Source organism: Aquarana catesbeiana, linkage group LG05 (assembly GCF_042186555.1).
Source record: "Aquarana catesbeiana isolate 2022-GZ linkage group LG05, ASM4218655v1, whole genome shotgun sequence".
Taxonomy (NCBI): domain Eukaryota; kingdom Metazoa; phylum Chordata; class Amphibia; order Anura; family Ranidae; genus Aquarana; species Aquarana catesbeiana.
The window spans coordinates 227706443-227731866 of record NC_133328.1 but is presented as its reverse complement, the minus strand read 5'-3'; the positions used below and the strand labels follow the sequence as shown (position 1 = coordinate 227731866).

Here is a 25424-nt window from a genome sequence, read left to right as displayed (position 1 = left end):
GGTGGTATTCGATCACCTCTGCGATTTTTATTTTTTGCGCAACAAATAAAAAAAGACTGAAAATTTTGAAAAGAAACAAGTTTTTCTTTGTTTCTGTAAAATTTTTTTGTAAATAAGTATGTTTTCTTCTTCAATGACGGGCACTGATTTGGCTGCACTGATGGGCACTGATGGGCACCGATGAGGTGGCACCAATGAGGTGGCACTGATGAGGGGCACTGATAGGCACTCGTAGGCGGCACTGATGGGCACTCGTAGGCAACACTGGTACGTACTTATGGGTGGTACGGATGGGCACTGATGGGCACTGATAGGTGGGCACTGATGGGCACGGATGGGCACTGATAGGTGGCACTGATGGAAACTGATGGGTGGCATTGCTGGGCATTACTCAATGCATCTATTACTCTATAGTGCCATTTGTGGGCACTGATTGGCACAGATTGGGCACATTGAGCACATGTGGATGGCCATGGGGGATGTACCTGGCCATCCACATGTTGTGGGCTTCCCTGGTGGTCCTGGCGGCTTCCCTGGTGGTCCAGTGTGGGCATCCGAGGGGGGCTGCACTGATAAACAATCAGTGCAGACCCCCCTGTCAGGAGAGCCCCCGATCGGCTCTCCTCTACTCGCGTCTGTCAGACGCGAGGGAGGAAAAGCCGATCAACGGCTTTTCCTGTTTACATCGTGATCAGCCGTGATTGAACACGGTGGATCACGTGGTAAAGAGCCTCCGTCGGAGGCTCTTTACCGAGATCGGAGTAGCGGTGTGTCACACTGACACACCACACCACCGATCGCCGTGATGCGCCCCCCCATGTGACGCCCAGTCAGGATAACTGAACCACCGCCCAGCCGTCATTTTGCTATAGGCCGGGCGGGAAGTGGTTAAAGCTTTTTTGCATCCTCCTATGATGCTAATAAATATATATTTGTTTTTCTTGAACATTTGACAGATATGTATGACATGATGCTGTTATTTTTTTTATACTGTATATCTTTTTATTGGCTTTTTATAGGACATCAAGTGAGGTATCATGTCACGCCTTTGTCATAAAATAGGTCTTTCAGATTTGTTTAAAAAAGCTACATTTATATAATTTACCCTTTGTGTACAAAGGTAAAAAAAAAAGTATACATTTTGTATTTATAATTTATATATAAGTAAATATCCCTCTGAAAAAGTAAAATAAGGCTACTTCTGTACAAGCCCTAAAGCTTCTTTTCATCCCATGACTCATGATGCTAATACATTTATATTTAAGTTTTTCTTGAACATTTGACAGACAAGTATCATCACAAGATGCTGCTGTTCTTTTTATACTACATATCCCTTTGTTTGCTGTCCCGCAGGGAGAAACAATGAGCGTACATACTGTAACTGTAACGATGATGTGCGGAGGCTGTATATGCTGTCTCTGGAAATCTGAACTGACATGTGTATTCATCAACAGAAAATATATGCTGATCAACTGTTCCCTTTTGCAGTACAGTGGTGAGATGATGTGTCTGTTATTAGGTCCACATATAACCTTCCTCATGAGCAAAATTGTGTTAATTTTGCAGTGACTGGTACAGTTTTTCTTTATTTTTTTTATCACTACTCTAAATACCTCCCTTTCCAACAAATTATAGTGCTGAAATTATTAAAATTATTTTACTGATAGCAGGACATCCCTTATTGAAAAATGCATACACACTATTGGGGTACATATAATGACACTGCAATCGTTTTTATCAGACCTGCTGCCATACACACAGGCCAAATGTCGGGCAGTTTTATTGAACTTGTCGATGTTGCCCGACATTCGGCCCATGTGTACTAGGCCTAACTGGCCTGTCCCACAAGTACACACACTTATAAGGGTGTATCTATAACAATTTGTCAGAGCTATTTATCCTGTGAAAATACATACATTTGTTTTGTGTGAATCCTGGCAAAATTGAATGTTACTAAGCTTTTTTCTCTCCCAGTCGGATGTTCTTTGTTTATATGAATAGGGTGAATAAAGAAAATTACTGCATGATGGCCTCATACTTATTTCCCATGATCAGCAGCTCTACTTCATAAGTAAGTGTACATTAAACTTAATTTTCATTACATTCGAATTGAAAGTGTATAGAATTAATTAGGATTTTAGTTTTAATAAAGATGTACGGTAATTATTTTAGAATTCCACTCATGGAAAGAATAGATCTTTGTCTACAAATGTAAGAATATCTTTGCTAGCATTTAACACAAATTAATAGACTGACCTGATTCTTGATGGTCATGTTGAAGGTAGACAGGGTCAAGTTTGAAGGCACCTATTAAGTCAGATCTTTTTTTTACCCTGTGTGACAAATTAAAATATGCTGGTTAAGAAAGCTATAAAAATATAATTTGTATACTTTTTTAGTTTTGAATAGACTAGTAAAGCTTACCATCCCTGTCAGATGATTACTATTATGATTATTATTATGTTGCTGTCTTTGTCCTTGCTGGAGAGAATTACCTTCTATTTTTGTCCTAGTGACCACTGTCACCGGGACTGAAAGGGATGCGTAAATCCAACATTTTGAGTTGTTACTAAAACAGAGATAGAAGGGACATCTTCCTATGTGGATATTATGGGACACAGATGACAGTAAAAACCTGACAGTGGTATAAAAATAATTTTAGAGTAACACAGCATTGTCATTTTTGGAAAGCACCAAGTGTTGGTATTCTGTTTATTTTTTAGGTAATAAAGTGCAATGACTCTCATCTGTACATGTATTCTGGAACCCCATATGGTCCCCCGACACATTGGTTGCATACCTTTGCACTAGGATAAACAGAACTCATTTCCCTAAAAATCTGTAAATTGTTATTAAAATATGTTTTAAATATAGCTCAGCATTGTATATTTATTATTGATTAATTATTTAACAATCATACCTTAAAAACCTGCATGCTATAATAAATAATAATCAAGGCCAAGCTTAAGCTACATAGCTGCCTGTTCAAATTTTTTATGACCTTTCCAGTGAAAACTGCGTCACTTCTCTTATATGGTTCTTCGTACACTCCCATGGGATTAATCGGTACTCCTAAAATCCGAAGAATACTCTATGTTGCCAACTTCTGTATTGGCACTGCTGGCTACATGAAGTACACATTCAATTTTATGAGCACTACTGCACCCTGCTAGAGTATTTTCTTTTTCATTTATTACAGGTACTTATATAGCACCATCAATTTATACAGAGCTTTGCATATACTGTATATTGAACTTTCACATCAGTCCCTTCCCTCAAGGAGCTTACAATCTAAGGCCCCTAAATAAATAATATTCATACATACTGTATATTTGGACAGGAGCCAATTAACCTACTAATACATCTTTGGAGTGTGGGAGGGAATTGGAGTACCCAGAAGAAACCTGCACAGGGAGAACCCGCAAACTTTATGCAGGTAGTGCCGTGGTTGGGATTTGAATTAACCACCCAAGTGCTGCTAGGTGGAAGTGTGGAAGTACAATTATGGCATACTGTTATTTTTGTTTTCATACTTAAGCTGTCTTTAACGTGAACCTGTGCTTTGCTCCTGCAGATAAAGCCTTCAGCCTTGTGCAGGTTTTGACCCGAAGCTTGCGCAGGGCTTCTTTAACCACTTCAGCCCGAAAGATTTGGCTGCTCAATGACCAGGCCATTTTTTGCGATACGGCACTGCGTCGCTTTAACTGACAATTGTGTGGTCGTGCAATGCTGTACCCAAACAAAATTGACGTCCTTTTTTTCCCACAAATAGAGATTTCTTTTGGTGGTATTTATATTTATATACTTATTTATATATTTTTTGTGCTATAAACAAAAAAAGAGCGACAATTTTGAAAAAAAAACACAATATTTTTTACTTTTTGCTATAATAAATACCCCCAGTTTTTTTTTTTTTAAAAGCTAATTTTTTTCTCAGTTTAGGCCGATATGTATTCTTCTACATATTTTTGGTAAAAAAAAATCACAATAAGCATATATTGATTGGTTTGCGCAAAAGTTATAGTGTCTACAAAATAGGGTATAGGTTTAATGTAATGGCGGTGATCTGCAATTTTTATGGGGACTGCGACATTATGGTAGACACATCGGACACTTTTGACACATTTTTGGGACGATTTACAATTATACAGGGATCAGTGCTATAAAAATGCACTGATTACTGTATAAATGTCACTGGTAAGGAAGGGGTTAACACTAGGGGGCGATCAAGGGGTTAACTGTGTTGCCTAATGTGTGTTCTATCTGTAGGGGGAGGGGACTGACTATAGGAGATGACGGATCATGGTTCCTAGCTATTAGGAACTCACAATCTGCATCTCCTCTGCTCAAAGAACAGGGATTTGTGTGTTTACACACACACAAGTATCTATTTTGCCTCTCGTGTCCGTGATCGCGTGTGACTGGCGGTCATCGCGACCGCTGGTCACGGGCATTGGCACCCCCGCAGTGCAGTGGCACACACCTGCTATTCCGCTTTAAGGAGCCAACGTACAGCTACGACGGTTCGTAGGATCGTACCGACCTGCCGCTGTATGACGGCGGCTGGTCGGCAAATGGTTAAATAATTACAGGTGGCCAATCAGAGCATTGGGCAACCAAAGAAAACTTTGCTAGTTAGGGTCATAGCTAAAGTCTTGTCCATATTCCTATCGCACACGTTCCTGGAAAACAAGGCTCATCAATGGTGCTGTAGCGATTACCAGCTGGATCCTGGAAACATCAAGACAGTATATATATATATTCACCAACATTCCAAGGATCTACAATCACCGTCCAAGGTTTTTATTGCAGAGAGATCACATCATAAAGACACATGCCTGACAAAGGGGTCCTGCGAGACAGGTTGCACTTGTCTTTATGATGTGATCTCTCTGCAGTAAAAACAGTGATTGTAGATCCTTGGTAGATCCTTAGTGTGCTGGTGAATATATACACAGGGTGGTAGCTAAGTGAAACTTTTGCTTTGCCCTGCAAGTCCACTTTTAAAGCGGTTTTAAAACAAAACAAAAGTGTATTATATTTTAGCTTACCAATTCTTAGATGTGATGGCTGTGTTAGTCTTTGTTTAGGCTCTTTTTGTTTATTTTCACCTGGTGATCCAGCAAGTCTACTATCTTTCAAATTCCTTTAACAGACAAATCTGTCCAGCAAAAGTGATAGTTAGAGGGTTAAGATAAACCTTTTATTCATTGTGGTAAAACCTTTATCTCAAAAGAAAAAAAACATTTTGCTGTAAATGCTTAAAAAGTGTTAGTTGGAATTTGGCTTTTATTTGTTAGTTAAGTCCATCTAAATTTGCTAGTGCATCTAACACTATCCCCTCTCCGGAATAACAATGCTGCTGTCCAAAGTTGTTTCTGTAGCTCTTCCATCCAGGGTAGCCACCCCCTAAGATAGGAAGGGTGCTAATGGCTGGATCACCAGGTGAAAAAAAGGAAAAAAATATGCAGATTTAGGTATTTATAAGTTGCAGTATATTTTTGTTTTTGTATTTAAATCTGCTTTAACTTTACAATGGATGGTGGTCTCTGCTAACAAGTGCAGTTTTAGAGAAGATCTGTCACCAAGCAAAACACCTGATTGAGGGGCATCAGATGGAAGCCATCACCCTTTAACTCCTGAGCTGCGTGTTTTTCAAGGGATCCAGCAGATTTAAACTCTTGGAAGTGTTGGTTTCCCAGTAGACCCTGGGGGATCTGTTCTAATAACCAGAGTTGCCTGATTTGGACTTTAAAACCCTGCATTTTCATATGCATTCCATAGGGGAGAGATGTTCCATAATTTGTTGAGGTAACTTGGCAGGATTACTTTGAATTGCAGTGCTTCAAAGACACTGTGTTGTAAGGTCAGTAAAGGAAGTTTGGGTCTCACCGGAATTCTGTCAGGATTACCATGTTTTTTTTTCTTTATCACACATTGAGGGACAAAAAGTAATATTTTGTATAAGCTACATAAAATATAATTAGAGAGGAAAAGGCATCAAACCTCCTTCTACACTAACAGAAAACTGAGACATGATGGTTACAGTCAGGGTTATATGGGGGTTCGCCTTCAACTTTTTTCTTTTTGCCAGTGTTCAAACCTCCTGTAGGCAGTAGCATATAGCCAGGCAGTTTCCCTCAATGGATTTGAGGGACACAGGGTGACGCTCCTGAAATTACTGCACATTGTTGTTTTTATAACTGAAAATTACCAGCATTTTATGGAATTTTTTGATTGTCTACTCCATGTCTTTACAATAAACCTACTGTGTTGCACTAGTTGTGTTTTTTATACTCATTTCCATGGATCACCAATTTCACTTTTGATGTGGATCACTGTACTCCATGGAGCTCATCTTCTAACGTTGGAATCTCTCTGTCGATATTGGAAGCGGCTCATTCCCAGATCATCGTCTTCACATGCTGAATCCCGTTGAGGTTTCCCCACACGAATGCCTATCTGACTCCTATGCTGTTCAGTATACGAGTCCACCAAGTCTGGTAAGCATGCCAACCTTATTTAGTTTACACACAAGATCAAGTTTGATATAACCGGGAGAAGTATGAGAGAATTTTTCCATACACATGATTTATTTTCAAGTTGCACTTTTTTGTTTATCTAAGAACTTTTGGGATTTTTTTTATTTTTTATTTTATTGATTTATTCATCTCTGCAACATTCACCAGTATGAACATTGCCCACGAAGCTTGTCAACTCAACCTACACTCCCTCAACCCCTCATTAAATACTTTAACCAAAATATAAGGATTCATGTGAAAAAACCACCCACTCTGTCAAGGAGATATAAGATACGAAACCCACCATACTTTTAGCACAGGAGGACTGTGTACACGCTCGTTCAGCGATAATGAGATGCATATCATAATCGCTAATAAGAGAGAAAGGATAACTTCAAACAATGGTGAAATTTAATCTGATACAGTGAGAGACGAGGCCATCCATCCCCCCCAGATCTTATCAAATTTAAGAAGCGCCCCCCTGTTCAAATATGTGGCTTTGTAAAAGGGCAGATTCTTATTCACTGAAGCCTTCCAGGACTCTACGGACAGGGGCGTAGTTCCCTACCAAGACAAAACTATGCATTTCCTAGCATGAAAAATTAATAAAGTGAGTAGGGTTTGTATAGCCATAGTAGGGGCCAGGTCATCTACCAACCCGAGCAGGCAGTGTTATATAGAGGGATTTAAAGAGATAGTGGTCACCTTCTGCACGCACTGCAAAACCGCCCTCCAATAGTTCTGTATACTCGGACAATCCCAGAAGATATCCTTGAAGTCAGCTCCATTTGCGGAACATCGCCAGCAAGCAGAGACGACTGAATTAAAAATTCTGGCTATCTTTGCTGGGGTCAGGTATACCCGATGCAGAAATTTATAGTGGATCAGCTGGTCGTGGGCTGAAATTAGCCTGGTAAAGGGTGCATCCCAGACATACTCCCAGTCTTCCGCATCCAGATCTGGAACCCCCAACTCCCACTTAGATTTGCACACAGTTAACAAGCGATTAGTCTCAGGGAAGAGAAATTTATAAATGTTAGATAAGGGTTTTTGAAGGTCATCATCCCTTAACATGGATTTAATGGTAAACTCTGAAAAGGGAGCAGTGATATGTTTAAATTGCTTCTGGTATGCATGTCTTAACTGTATATAATGGAAGAATTGGGTGTTTGGCAAGTGGTAGAGAGATTTCAGTTCGTCAAAGGTTTTCAGTTGCCCATCTGTGGAGACATTACCAAGCATTTTAATCTCAAATTTGGTCCAGATCACTGGATCTTCAAAAGCAAAAAATTGGGGCAGATTGGGATTCCTCCACAGAGGGGCATGAGGCGATGGCGGAAAAGGGCCTCCGAATTCTTCACTCTGAGCAACTATCCAGGCGCAGAGAAATGACCTCATTGACGTGGTTAAATCGTAGTGTGATCTGGGTTCTCAAAAAACCAAATGTGACAGTGCTTCATAGGAACCCACCACCGCCGCCTCTAGAGCAACTGCAGCGTCATCATACAGGTCAGTGAGCCACCTATTAACCATTGCCAACTGTCCTGCCAGAAAATATTTGTAAAAATTTGGCACGGCTAGGCCCCCCTCCTTCCAGGGTTGTTGTAACACCCCAAGTTTCAGTCTAGCTACCCTCCCTTGTCATAAGAATTCAGACACCAAACCATGAATTGATCTAAAGACTGATTTGGGGATCCATACGGGCGAGTTTCTTAAGAACTTTAACTGCAGCACAATGGTGAACTCATCTCTCTGTCACTGTTTGAATGGGAACGCATAACGCACATAAAGTGGGGTTTTCTCAATTTGAAATCGCATTTAAATACACTCAACTCTCTAAGAAAGGGTAAATTCTATGGATTAATGTGGTTTCCCTCAGTCCTACCATGCTAAATTTTTGCGCTGTCACTTCCCTTCACATTCAGGAGGCAAAGAGGCTGAGAAGGACTAGGCAAGATGGAGGACTGCAGTTTTAAAACACCATACACGGTTCACACAAATCAAATTACTTTGTTTAAATCATTATACATGATTTATATAGAAGATAGAATTATAACCTTTTTTGTTTTACTTACCAAAATGCAGAGCAGTCAAAGTTCACTAACAGCCATTTATGTGGGTTAAAATTGAACGAGTCTGCAAACTGTAATAAAGGCAAAAATTTTGAACGTTAACAAAAGTTCCATTTTGATTTGGGGATTTTCTGGAATATTCTGTAGTTTATATACAGGTTGTTTTCTTTGGGGATGAAATTAGACACATTTGTTCTCTTGTCACTCTTTTTTTTTCTCTGTTTTCCTTTTTCTTTCTTTTATGAGATCTAGCTGGATACAACAGTAGACAAGAGCAAACAGAAAGTAATAAAGAGGCTGTACAGCTTTTCAATTGTTCCCATGCTGACAGATGATCTATTTCCAGCATCAGCTCTCATTCATTTCCTTCAGTAACCAATACATATAATTAAGAGAAAGAATGAACAGGAAATTGTTACTGGCTCAAGCCTTTGGGTCACTTTTTATTAGGTTATGTTGTTGTTTTCATACATTTTCTGTGGCCATGTCATCTGTTATTGTCTGTTTAAGGTCCCTTTATTCATAGACTTATTTATATTGCCATAAGGCACCAGAACTTATCTTGACAACAAATGAGAGCTAGTAAATTAAAGTACACACATTTTTCTATCTATCATACTTTCCAAGATGGCCAGTGATATAAAATATATGAAAGAAAGGGAAAATAGAAATCAAAACATTGCATTTATCACAACTACCACACCAAAATAAAAACAAATGAGGGAAATTTCTAAAAAATTAAGGGTAGAAACATGTCTCATGCTCACAGTTAACCAGATCGCTGCTGTTATTTTTCTTATGCGGATTAGTAAATTAAGGCTACAGCTGCCAATAGATAATAGGTGATTGTCATCTGATCCTGGAAAACGAATTCCAAAAGATTCTCAAATTTTTGGAGTTCCATAAACTTTAAGCTGGCCGTACACTAGTACAATTTCACTCAAAATCTATGGTTTTAAGAATGTAAGTTGAATATTTTAATCCTAAATAGGGTCAATCTCAACTGCTGTGATTAAAAATATTGAGAAAGCAGCATGGAAATTTTTCTTCAACAAACTAAATTCTAATATGTATGTGGTGTTCATTTGGGAAGGTGAATTCATTCCAAAAGTAAATGGTAAATGCGAACAAAATGCTGAAGTACTTTTGAACAACAGTTGTAAATTCATTAAAGGCAATGGGAATTTTTGTACAAATTTTCATACAAATATTCATACAATCGTTTGTTTTAAAACCTACAAGCATATAGCCAGCTTAATATTGGATTGGATATCCTTGAGATGGTGGTGTGTGAAGACTCTTCTGTACATAGACATACATATTTGTAGGATATTTAATGTATATATGTTAGGTGGCTGAAATGGAGATTAATAAGCAGTTGGTTTATGAACATGCAACTACTATTTGAAGTGTAGTTGGGATGTCCAGCACAGACATATTTTTTTACACTAGGTCAGGGCGATAAAATGTTTTTATAATACCTCTGTACTCCTTTGTTAACATTTAATAAATGTTTACATGACAATAAAAGCAGTCATTTAAAGAGCCTCTTTGCAAAGTCCTACAAATACCCATTGATCTTGACAGTGAAGTCCACGTGATGCATCTTATTTGTTTTAATGGGAGGCTATACTTCTACTTTAAAGCTGAAATCTGGACTACCCTATGTTTGTTAATATTAAAAAATTGTATACAGGGTTCACTCCCGTGTGTTTGTTGCAACAAACAAGCATGCAGTGGCCTCCATTCTGAGGAACACCAGCTCATTATAGATGATGCTCTGCTCACTCCATAGACATGCACCAGCATCCTATGTAATTCAGTATGCCAGTGTAATGATGTCATCAGGTAATGCATGAAGTACTATGCTATTTCTTACTGGCGATAGTAGGCATCCCACATCTGCTCTTCAACCTTACATGGGGACAAACTTCCAAAGTATTCTCCCCCAAATCAATGCCTTGGTGTCTTCCACTGCCAAAAGGGGGTGTATTTATGGGCTGTTTTCCTCAATTAACCTATTCATACCCACACCATATAAATAGGGATAATATTCTGCTTCATAGACCTACCTAAAACATCTAAGAAACATAGTTACATAATAGGTGAGGTTGAAAAAAGACAAGTCCATCAAGTCCAACCTGTGTGTGAACAGATGTGCAATCAGAGGAAATATTTATGACAATTACAGGAGAATAACACAATTAATATAAAACCCACTGACAAGGTGAATAATAATGGATATGTCATCTTAGATAGGACTAAATATCAATAGATATACTATATTGTCAAAAGTATTGTCACACCTGCCTTTAAACGCACATGAACTTTAATAGCATCCCAGTCTTAGCCGTAGGGTTCAAAATTGTGTTGGCCCACCCATTGCAGCTATAACAGCTTCAACTCTTCTGGGAAGGCTGTCAACAAGGTTTAGGAGTGTGTCTATCAGAATATTTGACCATTCTTCCAGAAGCGGATTTGTGAGGTCAGGCATTACTGTTGGGCGAAAAGGCCTGGCTCGCATTCTCCACTCTAATTCATCCCAAAGATGTTTTATGGGGTTGAGGTCAAGACTCTGTGCAGGCCAGGCAAGTTCCTCCACCCCAAACTTGCTCATCCATGTCTTTATGGACCTTGCTTTGTGCACTGGTGCGCAGTCATGTTGGAACAGAAAGGGGCCATCCCCAAACGATTCCCACAAAGTTGGGAGCAAGAAATTGTCCAAAATACTGCTACCTTGGGAGTTCCCTTCACTGGAACTAGGGGGTCAAGCCCAACCCCTGAAAAACAACCACACACCATAATCCCCCTCCATCAAATGATTTTGACCAGTGCACAAAGCAAGGTCCATAAAGACATGGACCTTTTTGGGGTGGAGGAACTTGACTGGCCTGCTCAGAGTCCTGACCTCAGCCTGATAAAAAACCTTTGGGATAAATTAGAGCGGAGACTGTGAGCCAGGCCTTCTCGTCCAACATCAGTGCCTGACCTCAAAAATGCGCTTCTAAAAGAAAGGTCAAACATTCCTATGACACACTCCTAAACCTTGTGGACAGCCTTCCCAGAAGAGTTGACGCTGTTATAGCTGCAAAGGGTGATCCAACTCAATATTGAACCCTATGGACTAAGACTGGGATGTCATTAAAGTTCATGTGCGTGTAAAGGCAGGTGTCCCAATACTTTTGACAATATAGTGTATGTCTTAAAATCCTGGAAGCCATCTCTCAATATGAGACTTTGGAAAGTGATCTGGCAAGAGATTATATACAGGAGTTGGATGGCCTGTTAAAAAAAAACAAAAAACTGTTGAGGTCAAAGTGAACTCAAAAAATAGCACAGGCATACCCCACTTTTAAGTACACAATGGGGTTTATTTACTAAAGCTGGAAAGTGCAAAATCAGGCTCACTTCTGCATAGAAACCAATGAGCTTCTAACCCCAGCTTGTTCAATTAGGCTTTGGTAATAAAACCTGGAAGCTCATTGGTTTCTATGCACTAAGCCTGATTTTGCACTTTCCAGCTTTATTAAATAAACCCCATTGCATACTTAAAAGTGAGGTATGCCTGTATAGATACATGTTAAATCTTATCCAACAAATTATACTTTTAAGGCTCGGTTCACACTAGGACGACTTGTCAGGCGACCTAGGTCGCCTGACAAATAGCGTCCCGTTCAGTACAATGGAACCGTTCTAATCGGAGCGACGCAAGTTGCTCCGACTTAGAAAAAGGTTCCTGTACGACTTTGGGGGCGACTTGGGGCGACTTGCATAGACTTCTATACAGAAGTCGTTTTGCAAGTCGCCCGGGCAGTCGTGTGCAGGTCGCCTCGGTGAGGCGACCTGCAAGTCGTGCCGCCTCTGGTGTGAACAGAGGCTGACTCTCCCCCAGAGTTCAACAAAGATATTGTGGACCCATCATGTCTAGAAATAAAAATCTGATAGAATGATTATGTAAATATACTCAGATGATTTCGAGACCTTTTGTGAAAATCTTGCCATTGTACATTAAAGACACAAGAGATTTTGCCAAACAGATTGCAATAAATTATAGTTGGGGAAGGAGTCGTGTTTGCGAGCCTTGATGTGAAAGTAATTTATTTAATTTGGGTATTCAGAATTGTAGACATTTCCTAAAGAGCAAGTCATTTCTCCATGTACTTTGTGATGGATTTATTTCAGTTCATATTAAAGCACAACATTTGTCTTTTCAATGCCAATATTTATAGACAATTAAAAAGGGACTGCAATTGGCACAGCCTTAAAGTGGAGTTCTACTCCTAAAATTATTTTTGCATTAATCAGCTGCATTAAAAACGATTAATAACATTTGGAAAAAAAAAATTTTTTTACTCACCTCTTAATGCCTGTTGCTAGGGGGTCCCTCGTAATCTGCCTCCTTACTCACCTCAGCTCCTTACGCCACTTCCCTCGGCGCCTCCACTCGCTACTGCTCCTGGGATATGTGTGTCATCATTTCCCAGGAGTCAGTGGGCTGCGCCGAGGGCTAGGTTGCCATAACAAGGGGGCGGGCACTTCCAACGCCGCTGCTCGTTGTTATGGCAACCTGAGTAGTTGACGGCGCTCCAATAAAGGATGATTGCGCATGCGCAAGATCGGGGAGAGAATGGATGGTGCGTGCTGGTCGCTCAGCAGCACCGTATCCCGGAAGAGGATGCTTGTGGGCTTCACATGCCCACAGGCAAGATGAGAACTTTCAGGAAGAAATTATATAAGTTGCTTTTTGATACGAAAACGAACATCAGAGGATATTTTTCACCAAAAAAGTGAGTGGTACATTTTGATTAGATGATCTTAGAAATTTAGAAAAAAAAAAATGTTATTATACGTTGGAACTCCGCTTTAATGAAAGATCTGAGAACCATAGATACCCTATGTCAAAAAGCAAAAATCACAGATACTCTATATCAAAATATATCAAAAAGCAAAATCTTGGACTTGCATATCCCTATTAAAAGAATAATATAAGAAAGAAGAAAGTATTATTAGGGTGATTGGCAACTACTCAATCAGGCCAGATTTTAACCCTTTCACGCCTAAGCCCATTTCTGACATTTGTTGCTTACAAGTTAAAATCAGTATTTTTGCTAGAAAATAACTTGGAACCCCCAAACATTATATATATTTTTTTAGCAGAGACCCTAGAGAATAAAATGGTGATTGTTGCAATATTTTATGTCACACAGTATTTGTGTGGTGGTCTTTCAATAGCATTTTTTTTTGTAAAAAAGACACTTTCATGAATTAAAAAAAACTAAATAGTAAAGTTGGCCCAATTTTTTAATATAATGTGAAAGATGATGTTACGCCGAGTAATACACCTAACATGTCATGCTTTGAAATTGCGCACACTCGTGAAATGGCGACAAACAACGGTACCTAAAAATCCATATAGGCGATGCTTTAACCACTTGACGACCGCCTCACGCCGATTTACGTCGGCAAGGTGGCACGGACAGGCAAAATCACGTATATATACGTGATTTGCCTTCCGCGGGTGGGGGGTCCGATCGGACCCCCCCCCGGTGCCCGAGGCGGTCGTCTTTGGTCCCCCGGCGATCGGAGGTGAGGGGGAGGCCATCCGTTCGTGGCCCCCCCCTCGCGATCGCCGCCGGCCAATCAGATAACTTCCTTTGCTGCTGTATGCTAAACAGCAGCAAAGGAAATGATATCATCTCTCCTCGGCTCGGTATTCCGTTGCAGCGCCGAGGAGAGAAGACTTCACTGTGAGTGCACTAACACTACACACACAGTAGAACATGCCAGGCACACAAAACACCCCGATCCCCCCCCGATCGCCCCCCGATCCCCCCCCCAATCACCCCCCCCCCCTCCCTGTCACAAACTGACACCAGCAGTTTTTTTTTTTTTCTGATTACTGCATTGGTGTCAGTTTGTGACAGTTACAGTGTTGGGACAGTGAATATTACCCCCCTTTAGGTCTAGGATACCCCCCTAACCCCCCCTAATAAAGTTTTAACCCCTTGATCACCCCCTGTCACCAGTGTCGCTAAGCGATCATTTTTCTGATCGCTGTATGAGTGTCGCTGGTGACGCTAGTTAGTGAGGTAAATATTTAGGTTCGCCGTCAGCGTTTTATAGCGACAGGGACCCCCATATACTATCTAATAAATGTTTTAACCCCTTGATGGCCCCCTAGTTAACCCTTTCACCACTGATCACCGTATAAGTGTTACGGGTGACGCTGGTTAGTTTGTTTATTTTTTTTAGTGTGAGGGCACCCGCCGTTTATTACCGAATAAAGGTTTAGCCCCCTGATCGCCCGGCGGTGATATGCGTCGCCCCAGGCAGCGTCAGATTAGCGCCAGTACTGCTAACACCCACGCACGCAGCATACGCCTCCCTTAGTGGTATAGTATCTGATCGGATCAATATCTGATCTAATCAGATCTATACTAGCGTCCCCAGCAGTTTAGGGTTCCCAAAAACACAGTGTTAGCGGGATCAGCCCAGATACCTGCTAGAACCTGCGTTTTGCCCCTCCGCCCGGCCCAGCTTAGCCCACCCAAGTGCAGTATCGATCGATCACTGTCACTTACAAAACACTAAACGCATAACTGCAGCGTTCGCAGAGTCAGGCCTGATCCCTGCGATCGCTAACAGTTTCTTTGGTAGTATTTTGGTGAACTGGCAAGCACCAGCCCCAAGCAGCGTCAAATTAGCGCCAGTACCGCTAACACCCACGCATGCAGCATACGCCTCCCTTAGTGGTATAGTATCTGAACGGATCAATATCTGATCCGATCAGATCTATACTAGCGTCCCCAGCAGTTTAGGGTTCCCAAAAACACAGTGTTAGCGGGATCAGCCCAGATACCTGCTAGCACCTGCGTTTTGCCCCTCCGCCCGGCCCAGCCCAGCCCACCCAAGTGCAGTATCGATCGATCACTGACACTTACAAAACACTAAATGCATAACTGCAGCGTTCGCAGAGTCAGGCCTGATCCCTGCGATCGCTAACAGTTTTTTTGGTAGTATTTTGGTGAACTGGCAAGCACCAGCCCCAAGCAGCGTCAGATTAGCGCCAGTACCGCTAACACCCACGCATGCAGCATACGCCTCCCTTAGTGGTATAGTATCTGAACGGATCAATATCTGATCCGATCAGATCTATACTAGCGTCCCCAGCAGTTTAGGGTTCCCAAAAACGCAGTGTTAGCGGGATCAGCCCAGATACCTGCTAGCACCTGCATTTTGCCCCTCCGCCCGGCCCAGCCCACCCAAGTGCAGTATCGATCGATCACTGTCACTTACAAAACACTAAACTAAACTGCAACGTTCGCAGAGTCAGGCCTGATCCCTGCGATCGCTAACAGTTTTTTTGGTAGCTTTTTATTGAACTGGCAAGCACCAGCGACCTAGTACACCCCGGTCGTAGTCAAACCAGCACTGCAGTAACACTTGGTGACGTGGCGAGTCCCATAAGTGCAGTTCAAGCTGGTGAGGTGGCAAGCACAAGTAGTGTCCCGCTGCCACCAAGAAGACAAACACAGGCCCGTCGTGCCCATAGTGCCCTTCCTGCTGCATTCGCCAATCCTAATTGGGAACCCACCGCTTCTGCAGCGCCCGTACTTCCCCCATTCACATCCCCAACCAAATGCAGTCGGCTGCATGAGAGGCATTTTCTTTATGTCCTCCCGAGTACCCCTACCCAACGCCCCCCAAAAAAGATGTTGTGTCTGCAGCAAGCGCGGATATAGGCGTGACACCCGCTATTATTGTCCCTCCTGTCCTGACAATCCTGGTCTTTGCATTGGTGAATATTTTGAACGCTACCATTCACTAGTTGAGTATTAGCGTAGGGTACAGCATTGCACAGACTAGGCACACTTTCACAGGGTCTCCCAAGATGCCATCGCATTTTGAGAGACCCGAACCTGGAACCGGTTACCGTTATAAAAGTTAGTTACAAAAAAAGTGTAAAAAAAAGAAAAAAATATATAAAATAAAAAAAAATAGTTGTCGTTTTATTGTTCTCTCTCTCTCTATTCTCTCTCTCTTGTTCTGCTCTTTTTTACTGTATTCTATTCTGCAATGTTTTATTGTTATTATGTTTTATCATGTTTGTTTTTCAGGTATGTAATTATTTATACTTATTATTTACCGTTTACTGTGCTTTATTGTTAACCATTTTTTTGTCTTCAGGTACGCCATTCACGACTTTGAATGGTTATACCAGAATGATGCCTGCAGGTTTAGGTATCATCTTGGTATCATTCTTTTCAGCCAGCGGTCGGCTTTCATGTAAAAGCAATCCTAGCAGCTAATTAGCCTCTAGACTGCTTTTACAAGCCGTGGGAGGGAATGCCCCCCCCCCACCGTCTTCCGTGTTTTTCTCTGGCTCTCCTGTCTCAACAGGGAACCTGAGAATGCAGCCGGTGATTCAGCCAGCTGACCATAGAGCTGATCAGAGACCAGAGTGGCTCCAAACATCTCTATGGCCTAAGAAACCGGAAGCTACGAGCATTTTATGACTTAGATTTCGCCAGATGTAAATAGCGCCATTGGGAAATTGGGGAAGCATTTTATCACACCGATCTTGGTGTCATCAGATGCTTTGAGGGCAGAGGAGAGATCTAGGGTCTAATAGACCCCAATTTTTTCAAAAAAGAGTACCTGTCACTACCTATTGCTATCATAGGGGATATTTACATTCCCCGAGATAACAATAAAAATGATTTAAAAAAAAAAAAAAATGAAAGGAACAGTTTAAAAATAAGATAAAAAATCAAAAAATTAATAAAGAAAAAAAAAAAAAAGCACCCCTGTCGCCCCCTGCTCTCGCGCTAAGGCGAACGCAAGCGGCGGTCTGTCGTCAAACGTAAACAGCAATTGCACCATGCATGTGAGGTATCGCCGCGAAGGTCAGATCGAAGGCAGTAATTTTTGCAGTAGACCTCCTCTGTAAATCTAAAGTGGTAACCTGTAAAGGCTTTTAAAGGCTTTTAAAAATGTATTTATTTTGTTGCCACTGCACGTTTGTGCGCAATTTTAAAGCATGTCATGTTTGGTATCCATGTACTCGGTCTAAGATCATCTTTTTTATTTCATCAAACATTTGGGCAATATAGTGTGTTTTAGTGCATTAAAATTTAAAAAAGTGTGTTTTTTCCCCAAAAAATGCGTTTGAAAAATCGCTGCGCAAATACTGTGTGAAAAAAAAAAAAATGAAACACCCACCATTTAAATCTGTAGGGCATTTGCTTTAAAAAAATATATAATGTTTGGGGGTTCAAAGTAATTTTTTTGGAAAAAAAAATATCTTTTTCATGTAAACAAAAAGTGTCAGAAAGGGCTTTGTCTTCAAGTGGTTAGAAGAGTGAGTGATGTGTGACATAAGCTTCTAAATGTTGTGCATAAAATGCCAGGACAGTTCAAAACCCCCCCAAATGACCCCATTTTGGAAAGTAGACACCCCAAGCTATTTGCTGAGAGGCATGTCGAGTCCATGGAATATTTTATATTGCGACACAAGTTGCGGGAAAGAGACAAATTTTTTTTTTTTTTTTTTTTTTTTGCACAAAGTTGTCACTAAATGATATATTGCTCAAACATGCCATGGGAATATGTGAAATTACACCCCAAAATACATTCTGTTGCTTCTCCTGAGTACGGGGATACCACATGTGTGAGACTTTTTGGGAGCCTAGCCGCGTACGGGACCCTGAAAACCAAGCACCGCCTTCAGGCTTTCTAAGGGCGTGAATTTTTGATTTCACTCTTCACTGCCTATCACAGTTTCGGAGGCCATGGAAAGCCCAGGTGGCACAAAACCCCCCCAAATGACCCCATTTTGGAAAGTAGACACCCCAAGCTATTTGCTGAGAGGTATAGTGAGTATTTTGCAGACCTCACTTTTTGTCACAAAGTTTTGAAAATTGAAAAAAGAAAAAAAAAAAATTTTTTTCTTGTCTTTCTTCATTTTCAAAAACAAATGAGAGCTGCAAAATACCCACCATGCCTCTCAGCAAATAGCTTGGGGTGTCTACTTTCCAAAATGGGGTCATTTGGGGGGGTTTTGTGCCACCTGGGCATTCCATGGCCTCCGAAACTGTGATAGGCAGTGAAGAGTGAAATCAAAAATTTTCACCCTTAGAAATCCTGAAGGCGGTGCTTGGTTTTCGGGGCCCCGTACGCGGCTAGGCTCCCAAAAAGTCCCACACATGTGGTATCCCCATACTCAGGAGAAGCAGCTAAATGTATTTTGGGGTGCAATTCCACATATGCCCATGGCCTGTGTGAGCAATATATCATTTAGTGACAACTTTGTGCAAAAAAAAAAAAAAAAAAAGTGTCACTTTCCCGCAACTTGTGTCAAAATATAAAATATTCCATGGACTCAATATGCCTCTCAGCAAATAGCTTGGGGTGTCTACTTTCCAAAATGGGGTCATTTGGGGGGGTTTTGTGCCACCTGGGCATTCCATGGCCTCCGAAACTGTGATAGGCAGTGAAGAGTGAAATCAAAAATTTACACCCTTAGAAATCCTGAAGGCAGTGCTTGGTTTTCGGGGCCCCGTATGCGGTTTAAGCTCCCAAAAAGTCCCACACATGTGGTATCCCCATACTCAGGAGAAGCAGCTAAATGTATTTTGGGGTGCAATTCCACATAGGCCCATGGCCTGTGTGAGCAATATATCATTTAGTGACAACTTTTTGTAAATATTTTTTTTTTTTTTTGTCATTATTCAATCACTTGGGACAAAAAAAATAAATATTCAATGGGTTCAACATGCCTCTCAGCAATTTCCTTGGGGTGTCTACTTTCCAAAATGGGGTCATTTGGGGGGGTTTTGTACTGCCCTGCCATTTTAGCACCTCAAGAAATGACATAGGCAGTCATAAACTAAAAGCTGTGTAAATTACAGAAAATGTACCCTAGTTTGTAGACGCTATAACTTTTGCGCAAACCAATAAATATATGCTTATTGACATTTTTTTTCACCAAAGACATGTGGCCGAATACATTTTGGCCTAAATGTATGACTAAAATTTAGTTTATTGGATTTTTTTTATAACAAAAAGTAGAAAATATCATTTTTTTTCAAAATTTTCTGTCTTTTTCCGTTTATAGCGCAAAAAATAAAAACTGCAGAGGTGATCAAATACCATCAAAAGAAAGCTCTATTTGTGGGAAGAAAAGGACGCAAATTTCGTTTGGGTACAGCATTGCATGACCGCGCAATTAGCAGTTAAAGCGACGCAGTGCCAAATTGGAAAAAGACCTCTGGTCCTTAGGCAGCATAATGGTCCGGGGCTCAAGTGGTTAAAAATGTTTTATGGTTACCAGGTTAGAGTTTCAGAGGAGGTCTGTAGGGAGGAGGTGCGAGAAATATTGTTCTCACTCTGGCAATTCTGGCGATACTTCACATGTGTGATTTGAACACCGTTTACATGTGCGGCTGTGACGTATGTGTTTTCTTTGTTGCTCAAGCACGCGGGACGGGGGCGCTTTAAAATTGTTATTATTTTCTTATTTATTTATTTATTTTTTTACATTGTTCCTTTAAAAAAAATCTGATAACTTTTATTGCTGTCACAAGGAATGTAAACATCCCTCATGACAGTAATAGGTGGGGACAGGTACTCTTTATGGAGGGATCAGGGGTCCAAAAGACCCCAAATCCCTCCTTTGCACTTAAAAGTATTCAGATCGACAAAATTGGCGATTCTAAATACTGTCACTTTTTTAAAATGGTGCCGTTGACAGACGAGTAAACCGCAAGTGACGTTGTGACTTTGCTTCCGGGATTTTACCTCGGAGACCCAATCAGAGCCGAATACGGCTTCGTTCGGTTCTCAGCCTAGGCAGCAGACATGCCGACTGGTGGCTCAGGTCTCCCGGTGGGACGGGAGGCTCGGGAAGAGTGGCAAAAGGTGGCGGGGGAGGAATGTCCTCTCCTGCTCCTTTAGGATAACAGGCGAGCGGCTTTTAGCCGCATCGGATGTTATCACTAAAGAGCCAACCGCCCACTCTAAAAAAACGGTACCAGGGTGATGCAGGCATCATCCCGGTATAACCCCTTCAGGCCATGAACGCAAATTTGCATACGGTCGGCGTGAAGGGGTTAAGCATCCTGTGAAAAAACTGTCTGATAGCAAGCAATATATGATAAAGATTTGAGAAAAATGCTACCAAATAAACCTAGTGGGAAGTACAGAATGGGGAACATGAATACCTCTTCGTGCGCAGCCACATGGAAAAGCAGAAAGGTGGACCAATAAAAGAAATTTGGAAGAATCCCCTTGTTCCTACTGTGAAAGAAATTTCACAAACCCTAGCTAGTGAAACAATAGGCATAAATGTCTTTTTATAACTGTAGCATTGTAGGGGTAATTTATAAAGCATGCTGTTTCAGCTAGCTCATGTATGTTGAAATAATGACCAGATAGTTCCAATGCACAGTATTGAAACATGTAAAAACTAGAAAAGCTACAATTTCTGGGGAAATTGTGAAAAGTGTTCTTGCCTCTACAACTGGAGTGGGCGGAGTAACTGGGTGGAGTGGCTTGAGTAACTGTGAAAAGTGTTAAAAAGCTTAATATTTTAAAAAGTATAAATAGTAGTAAAACAGTTGAAGTCCCATCATTAGCTGAAAGAGCTGAACATTTTTTTCAAAAATGATTTTGTTTTTGTTTTCAAAAATGATTTTTTTTTTTCAAAAATGATTTTTTTTTTTCAAAAATGATTTTTTTTTTTTTTTCAAAAATGAATTTTTTTTTCAAAAATGATTTTTTTTTTTCAAAAATGATTTTTTTTTTTTTTCAAAAATGATTTTTTTTCAAAAATATTTTTTTTTTTCATGTTCAATATTTTTTGGCTGATCATGGGGTGGTCATAATGTTTTGGCTGATCATGGGGTTGTCAGCTTTTGTCACCTCCCACTCTAGTTTTGAACATTTCGCCATTCATTCCTATGGGACCAATTTCGCCGCAAAAACGACAATATTTTGTGAACCATTCGGCGAAACGTTCCACAAAGTAATAGCACACCAATTAAATGACATTGATTCCGGATTCACACTGGTATTTTTCAGCTTTTCACAAATTTCCACAAAGTAATAGCACACCAATTAAATGACATTGAACATTTCGCCATTCATTCCTATGGGACTAATTTTGCCGCAAAAACAACGATATTTCGTGAACCATTCTTCGAAACGTTCCACAAAGTAATAGCACACCATTCGGGAGCAATCCGCACGTTTCGGTATATTACTTGTCTATGTAGTGTAAAAACTGTGGGAGGAGTTAGGGTGGTAAATTTGGCTATAATAAGAATAATAATATATATGTGAGATAACAGTAAGTGGTCTTGCTATGCAAGAACACTTAAATATACGTATATAACAGGGACGTGCAGTGAGGTCAGTGGCTGGTGAGGTACTGGCTAGTATCAGAGCCAGATACACACAGGTTACATACGCCACAATCGTTAGAGCGAGAGTAATAATTATAGAACTAGACCTCCTCTGTAACTCTAAACATGTAATCTGTAAAAAATGTTAAAGTGTCACCTATGGAGATTTTTAAGTACTGAAGTTTGGCGCCAGCGTAACACGTTAGGTATCTATTTACCTGGCGTTACATCATCTTTCACATTATACAAAAAAAATCAGGTTATCTTTAGAGTTTTTTTTTTTATTCATAAAACATTTTTTTTCCAAAAAAAAAACACATTCGAAAAATTGCTGCGCCAACACTGTGTAACATTAAAGATGTTGCAATGACCACCATTTTATTCCCTAGGGTGTCTGCTAAAACAATATATATAATGTTTGGGGGTTCCTAGTAATTTTATAGCAAAAAAATGTAGGAGAGAAGTGTCAGAATTGGCCTGGGTGGCAAGGGGTTAATTACTGTAACTAATATACAAACAATTATATATTGTTTTTAAGGTAATTTACTTTATTTTCAAAAACTGTACTCAAGCAGGTAGCCTAACAGACAAATTACTGAAGATTGACGTTATAACTTCAAACCAGAATTTCACAGTAAATAGATAAATAATAAATGATCTTATAACATATAGCATAATAATATGATTTTGCTTGATTATAACAGTACCTTTTCAACAGCAGCAGATTATCATTCTCCCTCTTAACTGTGTGAGAAAAACATGGAATTGTGCGTAATTCTTATACCCATAAACCCATGTTATTTCGTTATAGTTAAGAGGGCTGGGCTGGAAGGGAGCATTTGTCTTTTAGACACATGCCCCTTCTATGACACTGCAGTGAGAGGCGTGCCACCACTGCAGCATTTATATTGGACAGCTGGGGCTAATGGTACTCTACCATTGGTCCAAGACTCCAAGCTGTCCATTGAACTCAGTGCCTCTGACAAGAAGTGAGGAGAGGCACTGTGAGCTCAACTTCTCAATCTGCTGCAAACAGAGTGTGCCAGTTTATATTTAAACTGGCCACTCTGTATGTAGCTTCTGACAGGCTGCTCAAGGAGCCCCATATCTCTGGAACCATAGGTCGTAGGAGCCCCAAGTTTTTACCAGTGGTGGGGTAGGACTTAGGCTACCTACCACCCAAATGGTCTCTGTGACCTTGGGTCACCGAGCTACGACCCTAGATTTTTACAATTTTTTCATTTGCCTCCCCTGACTGCACGTCCCTGGTATATAAAAATAGGGAGAAACCAAAAGCTCATCCTGTTAAATCAAGGAATCCTAGATGTTTGAATTTTCAGGTGGCTAGGGAACTTATATAGGGATAAAAAAAAGGGGCTTTGATAAGAAAATTCTCAAGGTCAGTGGCATTGTTAGGGGGTGGCTACTGGGGCTATAGCCCCGAATCTGGAGCCCCGAGTCTGTAGGCCGTCTGCCCTCAGTGTCTGCTAGTCAGCAGTGGCAGAAGCTGAATTTTCTGATGAGATGCAATGCCTTCTCTTCGATCTGGCCGGCTCGTCACCGCCCACTGCACTGTTACCTGCGGAAACTAAGTAATATACCTGAAGCCAGTAGCAGCAGGAGACCAGCCGCACACCGTGGCACTGGATTTTGCTTTACATCCGGCAGGCGCCACCCACTATCTGGTGCCTGGTCTGCAGAGTCAGCTTGTGATTCTTCCTGAGGGCAGCAGCAGGAGAACGTCCGTGGCGGAAGAATTAAGGTGCTGCTGGAAAATCTCTCTCACTGCATTCTCTTTACTCTCCTTATCATTCATACAGCATCTCTGTCCTCCTGCCTCTCTCTTACTCACTCTTCCAGTAGTATTTTTCTTACTATTGCTTTCTCTCACTCTCTCCCCCCTCTCTCTCTCCCTTTTGTCTGCATACTGGCTCCCTGGGGACCCTGATGTAAGGGGGGCTCTCTGGGGACCCTGATGTAAGAGGGGAGCTCTCTGGGGACCCTGATGTAAGGGGAGGCCCTTTGGGGATCGTGATGTATGGGGGAGCACTCTGGGGACCCTGATGTAAGAGGGGGCTCTCTGGGGACCCTGATGTAAGGGGGGCTCCCTGGGGACCCTGATGTAAGGGGGGCTCTCAAATGTGCAGTGCATGTAAGACAGCCCAAGAATTTACAGGAACTGGAGGCTTTTTGCCAAGAGGAATGGGCAGCTTTACCATCTGAGAAGATAAAGAGCCTCATCCACAAATACCACAAAAGACTTCAAGCTGTCGTTGATGTTAAAGGCGGCAATACACGGTATTAAGAACTGGGGTGGGTAAACTGTTTTGTGTTATCATTCATATTCTCTGAAAAATGGGCAAGAAATCATAAATTCGCCCAGGGTATGTAAACTTATGAGCACAACTGTGTGTATAATATATATATATATATATATATATATATATATATATATATATATATATATATATACACACACATACACAAATATACAACCACACACATACATACATACATACATACATACGTGTATGCCCACCAAAGTGTATGACTTTCTTTACTTCATTGCTATGGGCTCTAGCCCCAGATCTTTTGTAGACCTAGCAATGCCCCTGCTCAAGGCTTAAATTAAATTTATATAAATATTTTTAATTTCAATTCTAGAAACCCAAAATGGTTTAAATGAAGGCTCACCTAACTTCCTTTTATCCACAATTGAACATCCAAAATCAAGTTGAAATATGGTGAAAATTTGTATAAAAAGAGTCATGAAATAAATATATGAAAGACTTCAATAACTACAATATGGCATTAAATGCAAATTGTGTATTGAAGGTGCTCTGTTTATGTCATCCTCCAGAAATCAAATTAATGGGCAATTTCATTATATACAAATGCTGATGTACTGTATGTCAGGAGCTAATGTGCATATATAGAGTGGGTGGAGCATCATCTATAAAGAACTTACATAAGAGAAAGCCTTTGCATATTTTTTGTTGCACCAAACACATGACTGGGAATTTCTCTAGACAAAGTCATGTTGTTATCGGTGAAACATGTTGGGTGTTTGTATGAAATTTTTTGGTTTGGATACTTTACCTTTTGGCAAAAGAGCAATCAGAATATGTGAGTAATATGATATAAAAGAATTGGCAGATGTGTCTGCGTTTCAGGAATGTATTATACTTGTTTATAAAAGCAGTAAAAGGAGGAGGATAGAGAGCCAGAGATTTCCCTAGTTATTGAAAAAAAAAGATGAGTCGAATAAAGTGAAAATCTCTCATTAGAAATATTATAGTATCAGAAAGAAGTAAGGAAAGAACCTATGAAATACTGACCGAATAGGCAGAATAGGCAGAAAATAGGTAGCCTATATGGAGACAATTTAACACTCAATTGACTATAGTATTTTATCTAGAGAAAGAAGT

At 40.6% G+C, this 25424-nt stretch overlaps 1 protein-coding gene across 2 annotated transcripts in view; it reads right to left on the bottom strand.

Moving 5' to 3' along the window:
- DDC (dopa decarboxylase) overlaps positions 1-25424 on the bottom strand; it is a 255579-nt gene that overhangs the window by 62166 nt on the left and 167989 nt on the right. For both annotated transcript variants that reach the window (XM_073630603.1, XM_073630601.1), the window contains exons 9-10: positions 8597-8664; positions 2257-2333 (exon numbers count right to left, since the gene is read on the bottom strand). In XM_073630603.1, the coding sequence (XP_073486704.1) occupies positions 2257-2333; positions 8597-8664 (145 nt within the window). The remainder of the gene's footprint in view (positions 1-2256; positions 2334-8596; positions 8665-25424) is intronic.